The following is a 23,684-nucleotide window of genomic DNA, read 5'->3' on the forward strand; positions in this document are numbered from 1 at the left end:
GCACTGAAAATCCCTACTCAAAGAGGTCTATTCACTAAACCGAGAATTGTCAGGGGAGTTTGTAAGGGAGTTGTGGTTTCAACTTCACTTCAATATTCATTATGAAAGGACAAAACCGGTCAGTTTGTCCCGCAAGAAAGGCTGAGATGCTCCTGTACAGTGAATAACAGCGGATAAAGAAATCTCACAGATTTGCGTACGCATTATCCAGGACCAGCCAAGCTCACTGCAGAAGCAGCTCACTTTTCCATAGTGTACAGTGAAGACAAGGAGCTGAAACTATAACTCTCCTGCTAGTTCTCCTTTAGTGAATAGACCCCAAAGTCTTAATTATACATTATGTAATCTAGGTTGTAAGCTTGTTTAAACAGGGTCCTCCTTCACCTGTTGTCTCTGTAAGTCAAATTGTTATGTTACATACTACTTGTTATGTCCTGTCTACCCATTGTACAGCGCTACGGAATTTGATGGCGCTATATAAGACAATAAATAATAATAATGTAGGACAAACCTGTGTGCATCTTCTGCAAGTGCCACGAGAAACCCCTACCTAGATAAGCAAAATAATCCAGATACATAAGGCATCTATAAGACATAAGAACATTAGGATAATGCATCCCATCGCAGCATTAAACCAAGACCCAACCACTGGAGTGCCAACGTAACCTATATATCAAACAGGCCCCATGCTGTATTATACATTCAGAAGCTACTTTCTTCATTTTTCATTCTTGGGGTGAGATCTGTATCATAGCAAGCCCATGAGATGTAAACCTTCTAAAATAGAAGTTCAATAACTCACTCGGATTTGGTTTCAATCCAGTCAGCTCAGATAATGGAGCCACAAGAAGGTGTGATTAATAGATAGTAACCAGAGAGTCCGGCATGACATGTGAACAGCTTGTAATAGCAAGAATACAGCCATAAATCTCATTCAAATCCCGCAACTTATGTGCAGATGAAGGGCAAATGAGGTTAAGAGCCTGATTTTCAATCTTCATGAAATTTCATTACCACAGTTAGAGTACACAGACTTTCCAAAAAGACAGCAACAGAACTGATCTAAACATTTTAAACAAACAAAATTATGCTAGATGGTGACTGCCATCATTCCACCACTTAGCCGTTTCATTAACAGAAGGCAAATGTGCTCTCTGCTAGCCATTTCAGTCCATTTAATGCTGCCACACACGCACCCTTCATAACATTAGAATATCCTAGATTTAGATACAGGCCCATAAACTCTACATGACATTTTGCTTCCACCTCAACATCCCACCATGCAAGACAGACTGCTGTACCAGACACATCCAGATATCTGGACGCTGCGTTTTGTATTCCCCACCCAGTTGTCCGTGAAATTATATTAGAATGATGTCATTCCTACACCCATGCCAATGATTACGAATGTCAAGTTGGTATTATTCTTATACCCCACCCTGTATTCAATGATGTCAGGAAGCTGTCCCACATTCTGGCTGCTTCTTAGTCATCCACAAGCTCAGAAAGCTTGATATCACATTAATATATTAGAAAGAAAATAAAAAGCACATATAAACATTATATATAATGTTTATTACATGTGCAAAGTCTCCTACAGAGGTTTTTTATCTTTTTCAGGTTGTACAATGGTACATTTGGGAAATATCTAATATTCTAAAAGTCCCACGCAAATACATTCACTACACACCAAATACAGCTCCTCTGCTTATACAGTCCCTCAAACACGCACTAAAAAAAAGTGCCACATATATGTCAAAGCTTTTCATTGCACAATGCTTCTAATAAATATATATATATATATATATATATATATATATATATATATATATATATATATATATACACACACACACATATACATACATACCTTTAATACTTGCTTTATTTATTAGAAAGATAGACATAAATTGTACCATTGTTGGCATATCCATTGCAGGTAACAGGTGAAGGATCACGCGACCGTCACACACAATCATTTATGGCCAATTTTAAGCCTGTATTTACAATGCCACAACTAATAAGGTGCATTAAAGCGTCCTTTCTCAGTGTGGATTCAGTCAACCGCAGTGTAATATGTTGGTGACCCAATTACCTGGTGAAGGATATATGGTTTGTCCTTTACTACATGCAGATGTACCTTGAATGTATTGCAGTTTATGGCTAACTCACTTCCATAGCTAGCTATAAACATGCTGGTCTACTTTCTCCTTATGCTATAACATCAACAGTTTATTAAGAGCACTAAGGTTTAGCAACCAGAGGAATAAATTCAGAAAATTAATGTAGAAATTTAGTATTTTCACATGGGTTCAGTGGACCTAGAACTAAAATGTTACTACGTTACATTTAATGTATAGAGTGCCAGCAAACCGTTGTTACAAAAGGGAAGAGAAAAGTAACATTCAACAGCATACAAAACATTAACACATGTTAAGACATATGGAGAAGAGGGTCTTGTCCTTGTTATCTTATAATGCTATGACACGTCAATTTTAGGTTACGTGATCAATGGAACTGTGAAGGGTAAATAAATGAATCATGAAAAGAATAGGTGTCTGCAGTAATTTCTATGGATTCAGAATCCTGGGCACATTCCTGCAATTCCAATTCATTCTTCCATAGCTCGTCTATTAGCATGCAAGGCCGATAGTTCATCTAACCTAAAAGGACTGGTTGTTCTGCAGAGTTTCAGATATTAACACTCTGTAGGACACCTAAAGGACTTAAAAAAAAGTAAAAAGGAAGTTATTTACTGGACAATCACATCACTAAGATGTTCACGTTGCTCGCACACAGCATCTCTGTAGAGTCACATGAATTTACGTCACGTCACATGACTCTGCTCCGTTCCTGCTTCCCCTGGGCTGGACAAAGGAAAAAATGCTGTGTGCGAGCAACGCGAAGGCAGCCTTGCAGGAGTGCGCGGGAAATCTGTATTTCAGGTAAGGGGGTGAGGGAGTTTGTATGAAAGAGTATGCGTGATTGAGGGAATTAATGAGTATCTGTGAATGATTAGTATTCGTGACTTCTGCCAAAGCTTCTATGATGGAGGCAGAGTGGCATATCTGGGGCGCGGAGTCGAATATATGGGGGCGGAGTCACATATGTTTGCGGGAGCGGGCAGGATTGGACACATATTTTGCGGGAGCGGGCAGTAATGGTCAGAAATTCAGCGGGAGCGGGCGGGATTAAGAAAACAGTCCCGCGCAGGGTTTTAGTTCACTATACAATAAACTATTCATCTGCTGCATTTAGTTTTGGATTACGAGAACCCAGCTCCAGCAAAGACGGGTTTGGTCCAATATAGTTAAACAAGTGGGAATCTCAATGATTTAACAAAGTATTTTGCAGAGCCAACACTATCTCACAAGAGAACGTCCGTGGGCTGGTGTGTCACAATGTATGGTTGAACCGATGAAATGTTTCATCTCACTGTTAAGTGAAGAAACCCCAAGGTGTCCTTAACACTGCAGTGTAGCGTGGAGGCTGCAATGGGGGCCGTGTACAGAGGTGTCACAATCTCAGAAGTATTGAAGTGTCAGTATTCTGAGACAGAACACTTTGCAACAGATCTGACTCGTTTGCGACACTTGTGACAAAATTAGGTCTGAATTAAAAGCTGTAAAAGCATGCTATAAAATGTAGCACATACTACAAATAAGCATTCATTGAGACTATGCTCCAAAGAAGAAGAAAAGGGAAAAAAATAAACTATATTATATATGTACAACAGCTGGTTAATGCTGTTATGGAACCATTATATATATCAGCAAGAAACGCTTAATGCTTTAATGAATATAAGCTGGCCTCGACCAATAAAGGGTTACACCTCACGCAGATACGTGAGAGACGCAAGTAGCAGTGTATTCAGTTATCTATATTTTACTAACCGCAAGCGCCATTCTGGCTATATCTTGTTGCAGGAAAGTATCTAATATTTGTTTCTAACGGTTTTCTGCCTTTCTGCCTATTTCCGCATAGTTTCAGGATTAACCAATTAATAAGCTTTACGTAACCTGACGTCCCTTTTTATCTGGACACTATATAATCTATAATATAAACAAAATAAAGCAGAGTGATTTTGGACCTGACCCAGAGTGTGTCGTGTGTCTTATTTTTCTCTCCGTGCACGTACATTTATATTCACATAATTTGGAGCAGTTCAACAATTGAAGAAAGGCTTTATTGGAAAGCATCCAAAACAGTTGGCGCCCAACGTGGGGCAGTCTATCAGAAGAAGAGGGCTCAGAGGAGGGGGAGGAATCCCAAAGTATTTACCAGAGCTTACCTTTTGTACGTTCTCCTATAGGCCATCGCCGTATAAGATATACTCGACAACCTGATACCGAACAGCCCTCAAGTACGTCAGCCCCTCAGCCACCATCCATGGGGAATACAAATCCCAATAATCCGTTTTCTTCTCAATTCGCTGAAATTATGTCTGCAGCTATAGTACAAGCCACCCGACTCGCCACAGAAAATGCTACTCCACGAGATGGTCTCGCTTCCACGGAGCCGCGTTCCAAGTATGTAGCATTCAATCCGCAACAACTGTATACAATCGTCAAAGATCTCCCTGAACCTGATACACATCCAATGCCATTTTATCGAAAAGTTTCACAGGCCTGGACTACCTATGGATGTACCTGGTCTGACCTTGTTAGTATTGTCCAAGCCAAAGCAGGAGACTACGCAGATCTTATTCTCAACCAAATTATACGAGACCCATCTTATCTACCTTGCGATCCCAGATCCACTGAATCAGGTCAACAGTTTATCAAGCAATTGGAAATCTGGGCGAAGGACAGATTGTCCGAACAAACAGTATCTCTACAGGATATAACTCAAGAAAAAGGAGAGTCAGTGGAGAAATATGCCTACAGAATCAAACGACATTTTCGTGATCTAGGATTCTCACTCCAAGAAGTGGCACATATTCGTATGTTGGGTCGTGCCTTTGTAGACGGCCTCCATTCTGATCTCAACAAAGTACTCACTACCTGCCGCCCGGAATGGAGGTCAATGGATCTTGAAGTCCTTATACAGGTTGCTAAAGGATTGGAGGCAGGAAACAGCAAGAAAAAGTCCGCCATCATGGCGGTAATGATCGGAGCCGACGCCACTAATGAAGCCACGGACAGACAGCGACAACCTCGTAAATGTTTTGGATGCGGGAAAGTCGGTCATCTTAAAAGAGTATGCCGTAGTCGCCATCTGTGGGCCGCTTATCAAGCCCAGAACCAAAACCAGAACCAGAACACTCTTCCTCCACCTCCTCCTCCTCAGCCATAGGAAATAGGCGAGCAAATGGAGGAGGGGGACTCTATTTGCATGGCCGTCTCCGCCCCTCCTTCCGGCCCTTCCCCTAAGATCACTCTTGATGTAGCCGGAAAACCTTGCTCATTTCTTGTTGACACTGGCGCTGCTCGTAGCGTGCTTTGTGAGACGGATGCATTACCATCCTGGCTATCTGATATACAACTCCCCTGTAGTGGGTTAGAAGGCGTGGTTCAACACAACCCACTCACACGCCCCTTACCCGTCACAAGCTCTTCAATACATCTGCCTTCATCTACTCTAGCTCAATTTGTGGTCAGTGCCACTTGCCCTTTCAATCTTCTAGGAGCGGATTTTCTCAGCAAAATCCAAGCCAATATTACCTTCACTGACAAAGGAACTGTCACTCTCAACACTGCTCTTGCCCCTGAAGAAACCTGTATGCTTATGGCAGTAGTACATGATCCTGGTGCCGAAACCTGGGATAATCTATTTAATTCTTTGAATACCATGCTAGACCATCTTCCAGCTACCCTATGGGCCTCTGGACCTATGGACATTGGACGTCTCAATGTCCCACCGGTACAAGTTGTGCTTAAGGATCCTAATGTTCTTCCATACAAGGCCCAATATCCTTTATCAGTGGCCCAACTAGATGCAATATCTATTCAAGTAGCTGCACTCCTAGAATCCGGTGCAATAATACCTACTACTTCTCCTTGCAATACTCCGCTGTATCCAGTCAAAAAGAAGCAGATCAAAGGCCAACCTCCAGTGTACAGGATGGTACAAGATTTACGCGCTGTCAACGAAGCCACGGTTCTGGATACCCCTATTGTGCCAAATCCACATACTCTTCTATCCAGTATTCCACCTACGGCATCCTGGTTCACTGTAATTGATCTTGCTAATGCCTTTTTCTCCATTCCATTACACCCTTCGTGTCAATATCTTTTTGCATTCACACATGCTGGTCGGCAATACACCTGGACGGTGATGCCACAAGGAGCTCAAAACAGCCCGTCCAGTTTCAGCAAAGCTATGTCTTCTGTGCTTTCTTCATGGCAAGACGCTCACCCGGAAGTTGAGCTCCTGCAATACGTGGATGACCTACTTCTTTGTGCTCCAGACCCATCCACGTGTCAAGAAACTACCCTGGACCTACTCTATTTTCTAGCTACAGCTGGCTGTAAGGTCTCCAAATCGAAACTACAGTTATGCCTTCAAAAAGTGATTTTTCTGGGACACTGTATTACCAAAGGCCGTAAACACCTTACAATGGCACGAAAAAAGGCCATCCTGGAGTTGGCTCCGCCAGAAACTCCACATCAGCTACAGACCTTTCTGGGTCTCATTTCATACTGTCGTCCCTGGATTCCCGACGCTTCTGTGCTAATGCAACCACTCTATGACTGTATACCTCGAGAACTACCGGCAATTTTTTATTTAACACCAGAGGCACTGGACTCATTCGACGCTCTACAACAAATGATTGCCTCATCTCCAGCTTTAGGAATTCCGAACTATTCTCTGCCGTTCCGTCTCTATGTTATGGAACGGCAAGGCCATGCCACAGGTGTTCTCACTCAGATGCACGGTGGTCGACATCGTCCCCTCGGATTCTACTCCAAACGATTGGACCCAGTTGCTCGCGCGACACCTTCCTGTGTAAGGGCTATTCACGCTGCCAGCTGTCTTCTGGACGTCACTTCAGATATTGTCCTCGGACATCCCTTGACAATTCTAGCTCCACATGACATCTCAGCTATTTTACAACAGACTCAACCCAGACATCTCACTGCTCAGCGTCATCTTCGTCTCCAAGGGAGTCTGTTGTTGCCCGACAATGTTACTATTCAACGATGCAATGTTCTCAATCCGGCTGCCCTCCTTCCACTTCCAAGGGGGGAGTATACTGATATTCCGTCTACGGATTTTATTGATCTAGCCACAGAAGAAGATCTTCAGGAACAGCTATTGTGGCATACACAGTCATCAAATGTCGATTTTCCAGATGTACCACCCGAGGACGATCCACATGATTGTCTGACCATGATGCAAGCGGAAGTCGGTTCGCCTCCGAATATACAGGATACCCCACTCTCAAACCCAGAATGGACCCTATTTGTGGACGGCTCCAGATATGCCGATGACAAGGGTCATTTCCATACGGGAATGGCGGTTACGACTGACACGACTGTACAAAGCTCTACGACCGGATCAGTCGGCTCAGGAGGCTGAACTAGCTGCCCTCACCGAGGCCTGCATTATGGCTAAAGATTCTACCGCGAATATCTATACGGATTCCAGGTACGCCTTTGGAGTTGTACATGATTTTGGAGTCATCTGGAAGGCAAGAGATTATATCACCGCAGCAGGGACTCTAATCAAGAACGGGAAAGCAGTTGAAGCTTTGATGACTGCGGCCCTACTCCCGAAACAAGTTGCAGTGATCAAAGTCAAGGCACACTCACGGGCTGACACTATGGAAGCAAAAGGAAATGCCTTAGCAGATAGTGCAGCCAAGCAAGCAGCTCTCGATGAAGACTCAGTGGTCCCTTTAATGACGGTGACCAAGAAAGCACCAATGGAATTAGACTGGGATATTTTAATTCAATTACAACAACAAGCTTCAACCAAGGAACAAAATCAATGGATACAAGAAGGAGCATCCGAGGATGAGCGGGGAGCCTGGGCCAGAGGCCAATATCTTTGTTTACCCCGGACTTTATATCGTTTAGTCGCATCACTAGCTCATGGACCGACGCATCAGTCTAAAACCATTATGAAGGAGATTATCGACAAAATCTGGATCGCACCAGGAATCACCCCAATGCTAGCACGAACCACCGAATCATGTTTAATCTGTGCTCAGTGCAATACCGGAAGGACAGAACCTACACCATCCAAATGTTTACCGAATGCTCAATACCCTTTCCAACGGATTCAAATTGACCATATTCAAATGCCGATGTGTCAGACATTTCAGTATGTACTGGTAGTGGTAGATGTGTTTTCCGGATGGCCAGAAGCCTATCCAGTACGAAACCAAACCGCACCCACTACCGCAAAGAAGCTTATTCAGGAACTCATTTGCCGGTTCGGTGTCCCAGAAGTCATAGAAAGTGATCAGGGACCTGCATTTACGGCAAACGTCACTCAAGAAGTGTGGAAAATTATAGGTTCACATCTTGCTTTCCATACTCCCTACAGACCGCAGAGTAGCGGGAAAGTGGAAAGATTAAATGGCATAATCAAATCAAAGATATTGAAAATGACACAAGAGACTGGTCTAAATTGGGTACAGTGCCTACCCATCGTACTTTTTGCTATCAGACATACGCCAAAGGCGTCACACAAACTGACCCCACACGAAATACTTTTTGGAAGTAGCCCTAGGTTAGGACAATACTTCCCACAACAGTTGCAAATGAATTATGAAACAATGGCAAAATATGTTATTGCTTTGACTACTCAATTATCTAATATATATACCCAAGTTTTCTCTTCTATTCCAGATCCCAATATCCTCGAAGGTACTCACTCTCTATTGCCTGGAGAGTGGGTGGTCGTGAAGAAACACGTCCGATCTACTTTGGAACCGAGATTCGAGGGCCCTTTTCAAGTGCTACTAACGACTCCTACCTCAATAAAAGTTGAAGGGAAACCCACGTGGATACACGCATCGCATTGCAAGAGAGTCAAAGGATACGATCCTCCAATCAATGACTCCTAGAATGCATATCCTTTGCAAAAGAGTGGGCATCCCACTATTATTATCATTCATTTTCCAACATAAATGGGGATATAAGCCCCCTGAAGCCCTAGCCCTCAAAGATCAATATGGTAAATTATTGCTCTCACGAATGACTCTCATATCCACCGGAACTGGTGATAACCAACGATACACCCTTACTATAGAGAATCCCCGGCCAACTGATGCTCGAAAATATATTTTCGGGATTTACAAATATGGTTTCATGAGCGGCAAGGCCCCCTTCTATCTTAAAGATATGTACAATAGTTTAGAATGGGAAGAGCCACAAGGTAAACCATCAAACCAACCAGTTTCGAAACCACCGGAAATTCCATATGCTGTTCTGCGCGCCATTCAAAGTATGATAGCTATAGCGAATCCCACTTATGATGATACTTTAGCCATAGAAACTGGATATAATGATATTAATCTATGGCTCGAGTGGATGCAATATTCTGCTATTAAGCACAATAAGTCCAATTGCTATGTGTGTGGTAAAGCCCGTCCACATCTGGGTACAGTACCCCTACAGTTGCCCTATCAGTCACTACTATGTCTGTTGAGTCTTTATACCAATACCAGTAACAAATTCACCGAATGTGAGAAATGGAAAAGAGAATATCCTCTACTAATCGAGGCTCCCAAGCTCAACGGAGGAATTACTATATATTCTGGCACTTATATTTGTATTTCAAACACCAAAGGAACAGGCAAATTTCTTGGTAAATTCTCTAATGGTAATTGTGCTGAATACAGCAATTTGACCGGTCCCCCCACACAGAATCAAGTATATTCTCTGGGAGACATCTATTGGCTATGTGGAGATATGAAATTGCGCACCAGATTAGAAGGTAGTTGGACTGGTGAATGCGCACTGGCCAAAGTTATAATGCCGTTATTTATAATGTCGGAAGAGCCAGAAGCTGTTGAGGCCCAGTCTACCCTGTTCCGTAAAAAACGCAGTGTCTCAAAAGCCCCCGAAGGAAGTTTCGACCCCCATGTGTATATAGATGCAATAGGAGTTCCTAGGGGGGTCCCAGATGAGTATAAAGCCCGAGATCAAGTAGCCGCTGGTTTCGAATCCATTTTTCCCATTGTTACAATAAATAAAAATGTTGACTGGATTAACTATATCTATTATAATCAGCAGAGATTTGTCAACTATACCCGAGATGCACTCCAAGGACTTTCGGATCAATTGGAGGCTGCAACCCAGATGACTTTTCAGAATCGTATGGCATTAGATATGATTCTGGCAGAAAGAGGCGGGGTCTGTCGAATAATTAGAGAAACTTGTTGTACTTTCATCCCAGATAATACAGGCCCCGACGGAAAAGTGACCATGGCTATTAAAAAGTTAAATTCTCTAGGAGACGAATTAAAGCGCAACTCCGGAATCGATCATCCATGGGCCGAATGGTTTGGCTGGCTCAAAGGATGGAAACAAGCTCTGGTCCAGCTGGGAATAATTTTACTGATTATTGTGATTATTGTTGCTTTTATGCTATTCTTTTATGGACTTTTACACAAATTGCAAAAAAATAATAGATGCAAGGATTATCTCCGTGGAGAGCACAGGAGAGAAAATAAAATCAAAACTCTCTATTTGGACTGGTATTGTTCCACAACACACAGGGCTGTCACTTATGGTTCCTATAGGTACATCTTCCCTTCACATATACCACCTCTGGGCTGGCTTGGAAACTTGAGATGAACTGAGAAGGTATACATCTAACGATAGGAAAATGTCTGGTGTGCTTACTAGGGTATCTAGATCTGATTTTGAGTAAGTTGCTATATTTCCTTCTCACAATCCGATGGAAAGAAAAACTGTTACTTTACCCTCCAAGTGAGTAGTTTTTTTGTTAATTTCTACTTTTTATTTTATTTCTGTTTGGTGTAAATAATCTGTTCATCATATGTTTTTGTGACCATTGTTTTCTTCATAATAAATATTCCTTTATTAAGTTCTGCCTTTGTCTAGTAAGGGATAATAGATACTGTGTTAACGCATATTTTGTAGGGTTTTGGTCTAAGAAGGTTTTCTTTTTGTCTTATTATTAGCGTCAATGTAAACCTAAACTTATGCTATGCCTGTCGCATATGTTTGGTGGAACAATGAGGTGCTCTAAATTCCCATATAACAGTGGATTGAGTCAAACATATTATTCAACTCATTCGGATGTGATCTGAAAGACATTCATTTTACGGTCAATAATTAGGGTTATTTTACTAGATAACGGGCCCGCTATAAGGTTTCAGTCTCTTAGGTTCTTGGAAGCTGGTCTGCAGAACATGCGAGTGAAGCCGTTTGAGATCTGGCCAACGCACGAAGCTGGCTGCCACATGCTTGCATACGCATCATCGTAGGGAAAGCCATCAGGCATGGAAATACTTCCACAAATCTTTGTTACTTGAGCTGAACCTAGAATAAAACGTAGCCTTAGAAATAATCAAATACCAGGCCTAGATTTTATTCCACTACCGAGAGTGCATGGGAGTGAGGGTTCTGTCCCATGTCATGCTGTATGAAGAATAAGTATGTAAAGAATAAAAAAAAACAGTTATGTCCTGAAGAATCCATTCATAAACGAGTCTATTATTAGACAGCCTTATACTGAATTCACTGCAAAATGTATACTATGTCAGACTTTACAAGTCTACTAATGATTTGATTTATGTTCACATAAGGACATCTATCTTTGCACTTAATAAGGGTCCAATTCTTTCTATGGCGCGTCACTGACAGCACCTTGTGGTGGACCTGACTGGCCCGTAATTCTTATTCATCTTTACTTTATAAAATAAAAGATATAGCAGTGGTTGACCTCACAACTGATATGTGGGGCTGCTCGTTTTTTTTTTAACAGGACATGTTGGCGCACTTCACAAACCTCAATTTCACCCTAAAACTACTTATTTTGATAACGTCCTGGGATGGGTTCTTGAATATAAAACATCAATACACATCACTGTGTTATTTATGGTTCCCGGCATATAAAAACAACAAAGTGACATATTCCATATCGTTGTAACAATGTAGCACAACACGAAGCGATTTAAACCCATTCGGATTTGTGAACTGATGCAGAAATTCAATGCATTTTAATGCACTTTGCTCAAGACACCAACACGATCATCATAAAAACAGCGGTGTGTACGTTTATGGTAAACACGGAAAATTGCTAGAAACAAAACTCAGAAACACCACCATTTTGGCGTAAGAAACAAATGACTTTTTTAAGTCTAATTATGTTAATTGTGTGAAATAACAATGAACCGGTACATTTTGGTTAGCTTGTACTACTATGCACTCTCTAGCAGGGCCAAGCTGGCCACTGGACCCACACTGGTTTACCCAGCTCTAGATATGGCATTCTAGACTACACAGCTGTAATAGCATACAGCCAGGCCACAAAGAGTACCGAGTTTCTCATAAGAATCAGCTTTTAAACTACTGTGGCTCTGACAGCCACATTCTGATGAGCTTGCGCTCATCTGTGAAGAACATGAAACATGAGCTGCAGTGGGTATCAGCAATGGAGAGCAGCTCAAAACAACAGGAAGCCTTTGTCTAATACGCAATAGCTCTACATGAGCATTCAACTAATCCCGTTTCCTGCACCAGTTGTACGACATGATAAAATGATTTAAAATGCGGTTATCGGGCGGCTAATCGGTATAGGTGGTCGGTTTCATGCTGGGAACGATCCTAAAGTCTGCAATGGTTTGATAAAATAATACTTACGCATTACAATAAGGTCTACTGAAAAGACAGACGAGAGAGAGAGAGAGAGAGAGAACATCTTTTCTCAATTTGACAAAGGATAGTAGATGTTCAGCTCCTGAATGGACACTTGTGTAACCAATACAGCTACAAAAGGCAGTGGGATTTATTCACTAAAGCAGGGGTTGAAAAAAGTTTGTAGGAGAGTTGTGGTGTCCAACTCCCTAAATATGCTGCATTATAAAGCTCCATCCCTGGCAAATTTCTCGAACAGAGTTGGCCTTTCATAGTGTTAAATGAAGTCAGTGAGTTGAAATTGCAATTCTCCCTCCAACTAATGAATAAACTGCAAACATTATTAAGGTCACACCTATGAGTCTGTCCTATGACAGCAGTTTTGTGCCAAAATAACATCACCATATTGGCACACCATGTGTCTCATATAGAACATTTTGGGCGCTGCACGGCAATCGCTGCTAGGCAGGGCACACAGCAACATAGCAGAGTGTTCTTTGCTGCAGAAAAAAGTAAACCATTTTTTTCTGCATTTCTAATTATATTAGTCATGGCAAATGATGAGTCAAATATGTAAATAGAATGTCTAAAGAGGAAAGTCCCTTCCACCCTAAAAAAAAAACAATATATAAAACGTATGCATTAAATAAGGTGAAGAGTCATTGCTGGAGAACATATAGCAAAAAAATGGTCTGACGAAATGTGTCTGAAGACCATTGGATGCCAAGAGGTTAAAGCAGATATTTTCTGAAGAAAGACAAAAAAGACGTAACGAAAGCAAGAAATCATCCGTTGTCTATATATGTTTTGCAGAACAGGTAGATCAATCCATTAGGGACTTTTTAGAGCTTGGTTCACGTTAGGAGAGTGCGCCACTGGGGTATGGCAGAGAATTCTGTCGGTTTAATCCATACCAAGTCTTACTCGGCACACGGAGCAAAACAGCGGAGTTACGCTTGTGCCTCTAGTGAGTACAGAGTACGACAATTTTTGCATTTAGCTTACTTAGCAGCATACCAGAAGAGGTTAACATCTACATACACCATAACCATTATGTCATCTTTGCCGTGGGCTACAAGAAAAGCAAGGTGACTTTTTATTGGTTTTAATATAGATAAACGAGACGAAAACAAATCAAAAACGCTGGTGGCAAGAAACACTCCTACTTTCTTTGTTCATCATAGTACTTTAAAATAATAATGTAACACAGGGGGTGGAAAGTTGTTAAATTGCCTATAGTGTGTGTGTAATATATATATATATATATATATATATACACACACACACACACACACACACACACACATATATATACACATACACACACACACACACATACATACATATATTGATTAAAAATAAATTTTAAAATGGTAAAAGTATTTCAATAAAAAGGTTCTAGTATTCTTTAAGGCATTGTGGATGTTGTACATGTTCTAACATTAAATAATGTAGATTATATTATGAATGATCTTTAAATCTTTAGGGAATTCCAGCCCATTGGGACAGTGATTCAAAAACAAAACCTGCATCAACCAGCGAATCCCAAAGCACAATTGACCGTTTTGAAACAATGTCATGTATGTTTTGTAACACATACGCATTATGTGTTTAACAAAGGCACTTGTAAAGATTTTGCCCTAAATAAAGTATGTGATCAAAAATGATTTCAAAAGCAATGAATCCATTAAACAGTCTAACCTGCGCAGCCGCCTTTGGATGGTAATATTTAAATTGGCGGCTTTGGGGAGCACACACCCGTAATCTAATGAGTCCCGGTGAACATTGCAAATATAACTCAATGATCAGCCATAACATTATGACCTCTGACAGGTGAAGCGAATAACACTGATAATCTCGTTATCACGGCACCTGTCAGTGGGTGGGATACATAAGGCAGCAAGTGAACATTTCGTCCTCAAAGTTGACGTGTTAGAAGCAGGAAAATGGGCAAGCGTAAGGATCTGAGTGTCTTTGACAAGAGACAAATTGTGATGGCTAGACAACAGGTCAGAGAATCTCCAAACCTGCAGCTCTTGTGGGGTGTTTCCGGGCTGCAGTGGTCCAGGGAAGGAAAAGCGGTGAACCGTTGACTCATGGGTGACCAAGGCTCATTGATGCACATGGGGGGCTCGTCTGTGTGGCCAAATTGAAACAGACGAGCTACTGTAGCTCAAATCGCTAACAAGTTAATGCTGGTTGTGATAGAAAGGTGTCAGAACACACAGTGCATCTCAGTTTGTTGCGTAGTGGAGTCAATGCCTCGATGGGTCAAGGCTGTTTCGGCAGCAAAAGGGAGAGCTATACATTATTAGGCACGTGGTCATAATGTTATGGCTGATAGGAGTAAACACCGATGCTACAGATCTCTTTCACCAACCTCCACTGTTACAATATGACTAACCTTTGATAGAAAAATTTCACTGGCTGAAATATCAAGAAGAATTTAATAAAAAGCATATAGTAACCTTTTTATTCGTGGGAGAGAGCTAGGTTTACTTAAACCCAAAGTGTTCATTTTCAACTAATTGCTACAGCTTGTGCCATGGAAAGTCAAGAAGAGAGACTTTACGTGTAGCATTGAAGATATAGAATAACACTCCACACCATGAAATCCAACCTCAGCCATGTCATTAAGAAGTCTGGAATTGGCTGGGTGAGGTCATGTACTTTTTTTGTTATTATAAATAATATATACATAATATTATAAATAATATATACATACATGTCTAATTCAACAGCCCTACCTTCTTCTTGACTATATGAACATGACCTTGTGCAAATTAACTCCGCCATGGAATGATTCCTGTACTCTGACACATGATAAACCGTAACTAGTACAGTTCAAAGGGAAATAAAGAGGAATGTAAATAATCTCTGTGTGTTTTACACGTGTGCTTGTACCTCAAGAACAATCCTTCCCACTACAAAACACAGGAAATCCTCGCCATTCGCAAATTCAGATTATTCACAAAAATTAAGGTCACCACCGGCGATGCATGTGCGATCACTCACGGACATACACAGCACAGAATCAGCCCGCACATCAGCACCGCCAAATCCCTCACCTGGTCCACATAGCAACAGGCAGCACTCACTCAGTCCCCGTATGTTGACAGAGTCTGAGTGTAGAGCTATCACATCAATTTACTGTACTGCTGTCACCTTTACACAGAAGGCTAAAAGAAGTCATAATTTACACAGTTCAAAGGTTGGGCATTTCACAATATTTATTCTTGTGACACCTGTTGGCTATTGTAACTCATATCTATACCAATAGAATTCAAATACTTATACAGTCTACGGCTTCAAAGTGCTATTCTTTGGGAGTGGTCTAGATGCGGAATACTTTAGCGTAAGGCGTTGCCAAGTTTTGAGAATGTGCGGGACACGTAATCCTGACCAAGGTCCGAATCAAAAGAGGCAGACTAGATGAGCTGAATGATTCATGTTCCTATGAGATGTTTTATGTCAAGCAAATTTGGTGGCTGTTACCTAGCTGTGATGCAACTGCACACATAACTGCCCCAGTGGTGGTAATATCTCAATCGGACCGAGCTATTATGTCCCTTGATGGTCACACCTTGTAATGTTCTGCTTTATAACATCAATTCTCTTGAGGCGAGTTAAAGTTCTATGAACTGTGCTTTTATGAAACCACTGGTTTGTACTGAAGCCAACACTGAAATGCTACATTAGCAAACAAAACATCATTTTAACACGGTGCTTGACGTGTTGCTATTACTGGATAAAAAAAAAACTTTTCAAGTTGGATATTGGCCATTTGTATGTCTTCCAGACAAACCCCAACTCCTCATCATACCGTCTATGGAAAACATTAGAAAGGCTTAGTTTCAATCAACCAGACACTCTTACTAATGAAAGTTTACGGAGGAAGGGACTTCATTAGCATTACCGTAAAGAATCAGCTCAGCGTGGTGATTGAGCGGGGAAAGTCACCCAAAATATCACATGGCTGACAACAATGGCGGCCTCCGGCTTTGTAAAATGTTAAAAAGGAGCCGGCAACGGCCCCATTCTAAACTTAATTAAAATACACGAAATGCGCTTTAAAGAACTAAACGACGACAGGAAGTTTTCAAGCGCCATTAAGGCGTCTCAGGCGAACCATCTATAAACTTGGTCACTTTAACACATTTTATGATCTGTTTTACACCAAACGCAATAAAGTACTGGAGCGTTCTATAAAACAACCCCAGAGCAGCGCAACACAGCTATCGAAATCATATATATCTACGTGATGTACTGCCCCATATAGCAAAAGCTCAAACCTCTACGTAAAGAATTGCTCCCTGTGGGGTTAGAGCTATAGTGAATCACACGTTGCACTATTCTTTTTATGGTTTTGTGGTTTCCCATGAAAGCCGTTCGTTCTATTCTCTCCGTGCTTATATAGAACATGGCGTTACCGCTCAGTAAATCAAAGGGTTATTTGCATGAACAGAGCAAACTTATGTGAAAAAGAATCGAAAACCAGGAAGTTATCGACATCCTTTAAAATAGAATAAAAAACAATTATTTAATAGTTTATTAAAAAGCGAATAATGTGGTTAATTAAAAGAGATAATACTAAACACTTAAACAATGTGCCCCATTTTCTAACGGACCGACGGGAATTTATTACAATAACATCATAGTCAAATGAACGGGACGCATACCAGCCCTGAAGCACAAAATCAAAACCTACCCCTTTACCCCCTCCCCCCCAGGGCTAGGGGCAGATACAATTGCTCAAGAGTCCTGAGTAAATGGCATGGGGCAATGTCATTAGTAAAGAGGACACACTAACCTTAACATACATTATATATCATACATATAAAGCATGTGTTCTAAAGGGGGAAGCGTCCATGGGATCAAAACAAGGGGCCAGCACGTCGGATAGATACGTTAATCTGTATAGATACGTTAATCTGTACAGACACATCACCCCTTTAGCTCTCCCAAAGGCGGAGGGGTATCCCTAATAGATCATAGTTGCCGTACCAAAGTGATGGGGGGGCATTGATATTTATTTATTTATTTTTAAATCACCATAACAACCAGAGCGGCGCCACCCCCTGCACTACTTCCTGTGGTACCGAAAGTAAAGCCAGATACAGTGCGAGTCCGTCAGGAGGATTAATTACCCAGAACCCCTCGGGGCAATCGACTCTAGCGGGGCGCACACCCCACCAACCCTCCCCCCGGACACAGTAGTTTAGCCCGTGCTCGGGGGCGCCCGCTACACGCCGCCTCCGTTATGTCACGCAATGCGCCTTGGGGTCTCGGCGTGAAGCCTAATTAACGCGATTAGTTCAATTAATTAACCTCCCCTTCCACCCCAGTAGACGGAGGGGCCTAGTCCAGCTACTATATATAAACATCTAGCAAGGCCCCTCTGATTAGGAACGGACACCGCAAAAAAGGGCTTCAAAAAACCTAGCTATTGCTCCGTGGGGCCCCTCGCGTACCAATGATAAAAGGCAAAACGGAGAATAACGAGACCGGGAGCTGAGTCGGAGACGTCCCGGGGCATGTCGGTGCGAATAAGGGGTCAGTCACACAATGGGCTTAAGTGGGGTAATACGGACTACTCACCCGGATCAGCTGGCTGTGCGGCTCCGTCCGCCCGGAGGACAGGGAAGACCAGAGGATGAGCAGCCCCAAAAAAGTGCCTAGTACCAGCAGGCTGCGGAGGAGGAAGCCCGGCTTCAGTCTCATGCTGCTCGGAGAGAGGAGGAAGGCGACACAGCTAATTCCCCGTGTGTTACACGGATATCACACAGCCTGCCCCTGCTCTGTGTGTGTAGCATGCACACTGAACACACACAGCCTCACTACCCCCGGCGAGATCTGTTACTGTACAACACACACACACTGCACACAGCCCGGCGCTGCCAGGTGGATATGCGCACAACTGGACGTCTCCCGATCACACAACCACCTAGTTACAATAATAACAAATCTTCACACACCTCAGGGTCCTGCCCTACACCAATCACTCCCCCCTCTCTATCATTGGGAACCCTCTCCAGATCTGATCCCTCTCATGCACAGGTGTGAGCTTCCTCCTCCCAGGCAGGCTGCACTGCCCCTGGCTCCTTCCTCCTCTCTTGTCCCAATGCTGCCCCCTGCTTCACCCCGCCTCTCAGACATAAAAAAAAAAACCCTTTTCATGGGGTGTAAAAAAATGCTGCTGTTTCTTTCTGTCTTGGGTTAATTCACCAGAGTTCCAGTGTTTTACAATTATTGTACTTTTTTTTTTATTTCAGGACCAAAAGACAAACTTTAACTCCATGGGAACCTTTGCGTGATGATCGGCTAATCGCGTGGTCTCTGCACATGCACATACGTGTATTTGTGTTGCAGATGCATTTCTCTCCTCGCAGTTGGGTTTACGTATGAACCTAATGAGAAACCCGCAAGCTCCTCCTTTTTATAATAGGTGATGGTCCTCCGTATCAGGCAAACGAGTGGAATCTCAGGCAGATGATGTGGGATAAAACAACTACTTATCTCATCGCATGAACAGAGCTATTCAGATGTGACGGCAACACACAATACCAATCAATTTGAGCCGGTCACCTGACGTGTTTCATCCTTATGACTTAAACATTTACGTTGTAAGTGCGAAACGCATCAGGTGCGCCACTGCACATTGATAGGTAAGGTAATTACCGATGTTAAAGTCATAAGGACGAAACCCACCAGGTGACCAGCTCACATTGGTTGGTATAGTGTGTCTAAGCCACTGAATAGCTCTTTTATTATACCATGTCCTCTGCCTGAGATTCTACCTGGGGACTATCACCTCTTATAAAGTGGAGGAGGTTGCTGCTTGTTATTGGATTCGCTCTGTCGGCGTGGAGCCCCGAAGGTGAACGTCTTGAGTTGCTGCGCTGATTTGTATATTTCATGAACGATTTCGCTCTACCTATGAACCTAGCCACGTTTTGTCAATACCATTGACAACCTAGTTTACTAGACGGGCTGGAGTGGCTTAGCAGACAACCGAGCGTCATATAAAAGGGCTTAATTTGTAATGTGGAGCACTATAAATTCATCACACTACATATTTTAATTCTGTGTTACCCCAAAGTCCTGCCTGTTATCTACTGATTTTTACAGTACTGTGTAAATCCTCACACTTCTTGTCACTCACTGCGAAACCAACCTTTTACAGCTCATTACTATTTTATAAAGGAGTCTCAAATTATTTCTAAATGCCACACAAAAGGATTGTCTGAACCCAAGTAGGAAGGGATTTCGGAAAACGATTTTATGTGTAGCGGAAAATCCATTGTATCGCAGTCCAACTTGATTTTTATGCTCCGTTTGCCTCCTCCACCTGTCCCTCTCTACACCTTGGCTGCTGGCTTAGCAATCAGGATATGCAACAGGAAGTCCACATCTGTAAATCCACGTCTACTACACACGGCAAAGAATTTTCCGCTCCACCCTCCAGTAAATTAGCCTTTTAGATAACAGACTCTTACACTAGATTCCTGACTTATAAATGTCAGCCTGCTCTATACCTAAACAAAATTCTATATAAATTGAAAAATAAATTCCCCATTTGTTGGATTGACGTTAATACAAGGAGGCAACTCTTGAGGAGCAGTTAAGTTGAGGGCACCAATCTCTCGTTCTCCATGGCCTTTCGAGGTGTAACTTACCCACGTTTCCTTGTAAGAAAAGCAATCCTCATTATGTTAACATTTCAAAGCTGCCCGTCAAGAACATGGATCAAGTCACCACCAGTACATTTCAGAATCAGGACCTACCATCCGTTAACTATTCTATTGACCTTCCCTGTCATTGCAAAGGTCAAGATCCATGCAGGAGTGCAGCAATAATTGCTAACATTTTATATCAGAAGGAACCAGGCTTGCAATAAACAACACATCCTCATTTATTCCCTGTGTTTGGTTGATTGTTTTAGTAACCCCTACAATGCTAAAGGGGCCTCTAAACATCTGTTATTGAATCTCATTTTTCCAAGAAACCATTTGAAATAAATGACCACAGCTCTATGGTGTGGATTTAAATGTGAGCAAGGCAATACAAAAAAAAAAAAATAACATTACTGGCGTTACATGATTTTGGTGCTAAATAAATACTAAATGGGCTTCTACTGAGACTTATCCATAAGCCTGCCAGTGAAATTTAAAAGGTTGCCTTCACTATTAAGTAATATCATTTATTTGAAATAAACAAACTATGTTTGGAATTCACAATTGTCTGAATGAAAGACTGAACTATTATTATCGTTATCATTTAAAACTGGATTTTTTTGGAATTTGATGGCACCATATAAAACACTAAATAATAATAATGATAGGATTAATACACCTTAAGGTATATATGAGTGTAGCTGTTATGGGTCTGATTCTGTTTTTACCCAGGCTTCCTTCTATTTTCTGTTTTCTGTACCAGTTATACAGCGTACAATGTACTGAAAAGCCATTTAAGGAGAGCTTTCAGTTTTCACTTAATACAATGTTTTTGGATACCTGCTGAATTTCATATGTAGATGTTCTAGTCCTGTTATCTCAGCTCGATCGGCTAGAAAAACAGAACTTATTATGCTACCTTGTGGTAGACACTAAAATATCTCAATCTTTCGGAGGAACTCTGTCAGAACAGACATTGTTAGGGAAACAGGAGTTCATTAGCACTCCAATGAAGTATCCTTGAGTGTGGTTTATGGTGTTTGAGCAGGGAAGGTCATCCAACATATTACAACTGCTTACAGTGGCGACATACTGTACTTAAAGGGAGTTTACCGGAACAAAATGGAAAACATTTTCTCCAAAGCTAAACTATAATACCACGCCTTTTTAACTGCTTTTTTATCAAAATTACCCACATAATCCCTTTTAGAATGTCAGCTCATGAGCAGGGCCCACATAAACCCACCATTCTTACCAGAATGACCATGGTCCTTATCTTTTGTTTTATCTGTATGTGGAAGTATATTTTTAATGGTAATGAGTTACCACTTAATAAATAAACGATGGTAATTAATAAAACTCTCTTTTCAACTGCACGTCATTGAATAATGACAGAATGGCAAGAGGTAAAAGTTTATAAACTATTAAATTCACTACTTCTATGATCACTACAAGCATGGCTGCTGGTCAGGCTCTTCCATGACAAGAGTTTTGACACTTGACATTTGCTAGTATAACCAATATAGAAGTCATACTTACCTGCAGTGGACTGCATATAAAGATGCGTGGATGATTAAGTTCTAAGCACGAGAATGTAATGCGTTTGTACAGTAACACTTCAGCATTTCTAGGTTCTGCTGATTACGTTTTTGTCAGGTCACAGGTCTCCTGTCAAGGGATTTTTTTTAGTAAAAGTATTTAGTTCAAAACACGTATTGTACTGATCTCACTGATGAAACCAAATCCACATGGTTGCAGTAGAGAATTTTATACTAATCGGATCTAGGATCAAAATGTATGGTCAAGATAAGCATTGCAGTAGTCACAAGTATAAGATCAAGGTACTGTAACAAGCAAAAATAAATGAAATCTAGGTCAAAACCTCCAAGGTACCAAGAAAGATGATGAAGGACGCAAGTTGTTATTTTAGTTTCTGAAAGCTACAATATATTTCCATAGCAGATACAGGAAGACAGCTACTCAGACTCTTGGATTTCTTTCACCGATACATGAGACTAGATAATATCCCAGTACAATATCACTTAGCCTCATCTAAACAATTTACATATTCCTCTGTTCAGCTGAAGTGAACCTGTGAAGAAAGAGGAGCAGTAGAGATCTCTACATGCTAGGTAATCTACTAACACAAATTACTAGAAATAATTTTATTAATTGCAGTTTAGCACAAAGTACAGTATATGTCACAAAAAGGGAAAAAAATTTTCATGGTATTTCATGTGATTTTTAAATATGTTTTTCAAAAACAACAATGTATCATTGAGATATTTTTTAAAATGGTCACTCATATGGTCAGCGGAGCTAGATTTAGGAAATGTCGCTTTTTGGTGGAAGAAGTGGTGATAGCTTATGGTTCCCATCTCTCCTTTGAGCGTTCTGACTCATAGCATTATGAGGGGGACCAAGAAAGTTTGGCCCTCCTGCAGGCTTCAGCCAATAAGGGAAGGGGAGGGAGGCATATGCTTTCAGGGAGTCCCCCCTCAGATTTCAGGGTCTGGTTTTCCATTGTGGATCTTACTTTTTGGATCACCCCTCACTTCTTTACAATGGAAGCACAAGCACCTCAGGTTTAAAAGAAGACAGCCATGTTCACTGAATAAAAATCATGTGTAGGTATAATGTTAAATTTTTCAGTATTGTATCTGCGATGCTCAGCATATCAGATGAGACAATGGTGCAGGGTAGGAAACTGTGAAAGCCTGTCAGTCTCAGAGTTCTTTGTCCTCCAACCGGTTCCTCCTCGGGTTGAGCCTTTTGGGGGACATTCTGATGTTCCTCTAAGACCGGCGACGAACTCTATGGGTGCACACAAGTAGTCAGGAAGCCCGAGTTCAGGATAATCAATATTAGAGCCGTGGTCACGTTGCCGGGTTCGTGGTAGTCGTATAATAGAGCCGAGGTAAGCAAGCCAGAAAACAGAATAGTCAGGATCAAGCTGGGTCAGTAGTACAGAACACTATGACACACATAAATATGACAATCAGAGTGTAAGGTGTAGTGGATTTCTGAAGCTTAAACACAGGAGAAAAGGAGCCAAATCAATATTTTGTACTTTTTATGCTTAAGCAGACCACTGCCTTACCCCATTGTATGCATAGAGTGACAAACATTGCATTTTCTCTACTCACTGGAGAGGAGAAGCAAAGACATTGGGTGGGTTAGGACAATTAAAAGAGGGGACTGGGAAAGAGAAGTTCTCTCAGAGAACAAGGAG

At 41.6% G+C, this 23,684-nt stretch overlaps 1 protein-coding gene across 2 annotated transcripts in view; it reads right to left on the reverse strand.

The window, feature by feature from the left end:
* GALNT7 (polypeptide N-acetylgalactosaminyltransferase 7) overlaps positions 1 to 18,870 on the reverse strand; it is a 59,373-nt gene extending 40,503 nt beyond the window's left edge. The window contains exon 1 of one of the 2 annotated variants that reach the window (XM_053459742.1): positions 18,378 to 18,870. In XM_053459742.1, coding sequence (XP_053315717.1) covers positions 18,378 to 18,500 — 123 coding nt within the window. In that variant the 5' untranslated portion in view covers positions 18,501 to 18,870. The remainder of the gene's footprint in view (positions 1 to 18,377) is intronic. The other variant, XM_053459734.1, reaches the window with a different exon arrangement.
* Between the last annotated feature and the right edge of the window lie 4,814 nt (positions 18,871 to 23,684).

The sequence above is a fragment of the Spea bombifrons genome, chromosome 1, assembly GCF_027358695.1.
Source record: "Spea bombifrons isolate aSpeBom1 chromosome 1, aSpeBom1.2.pri, whole genome shotgun sequence".
In the NCBI taxonomy this organism is placed as follows: domain Eukaryota; kingdom Metazoa; phylum Chordata; class Amphibia; order Anura; family Pelobatidae; genus Spea; species Spea bombifrons.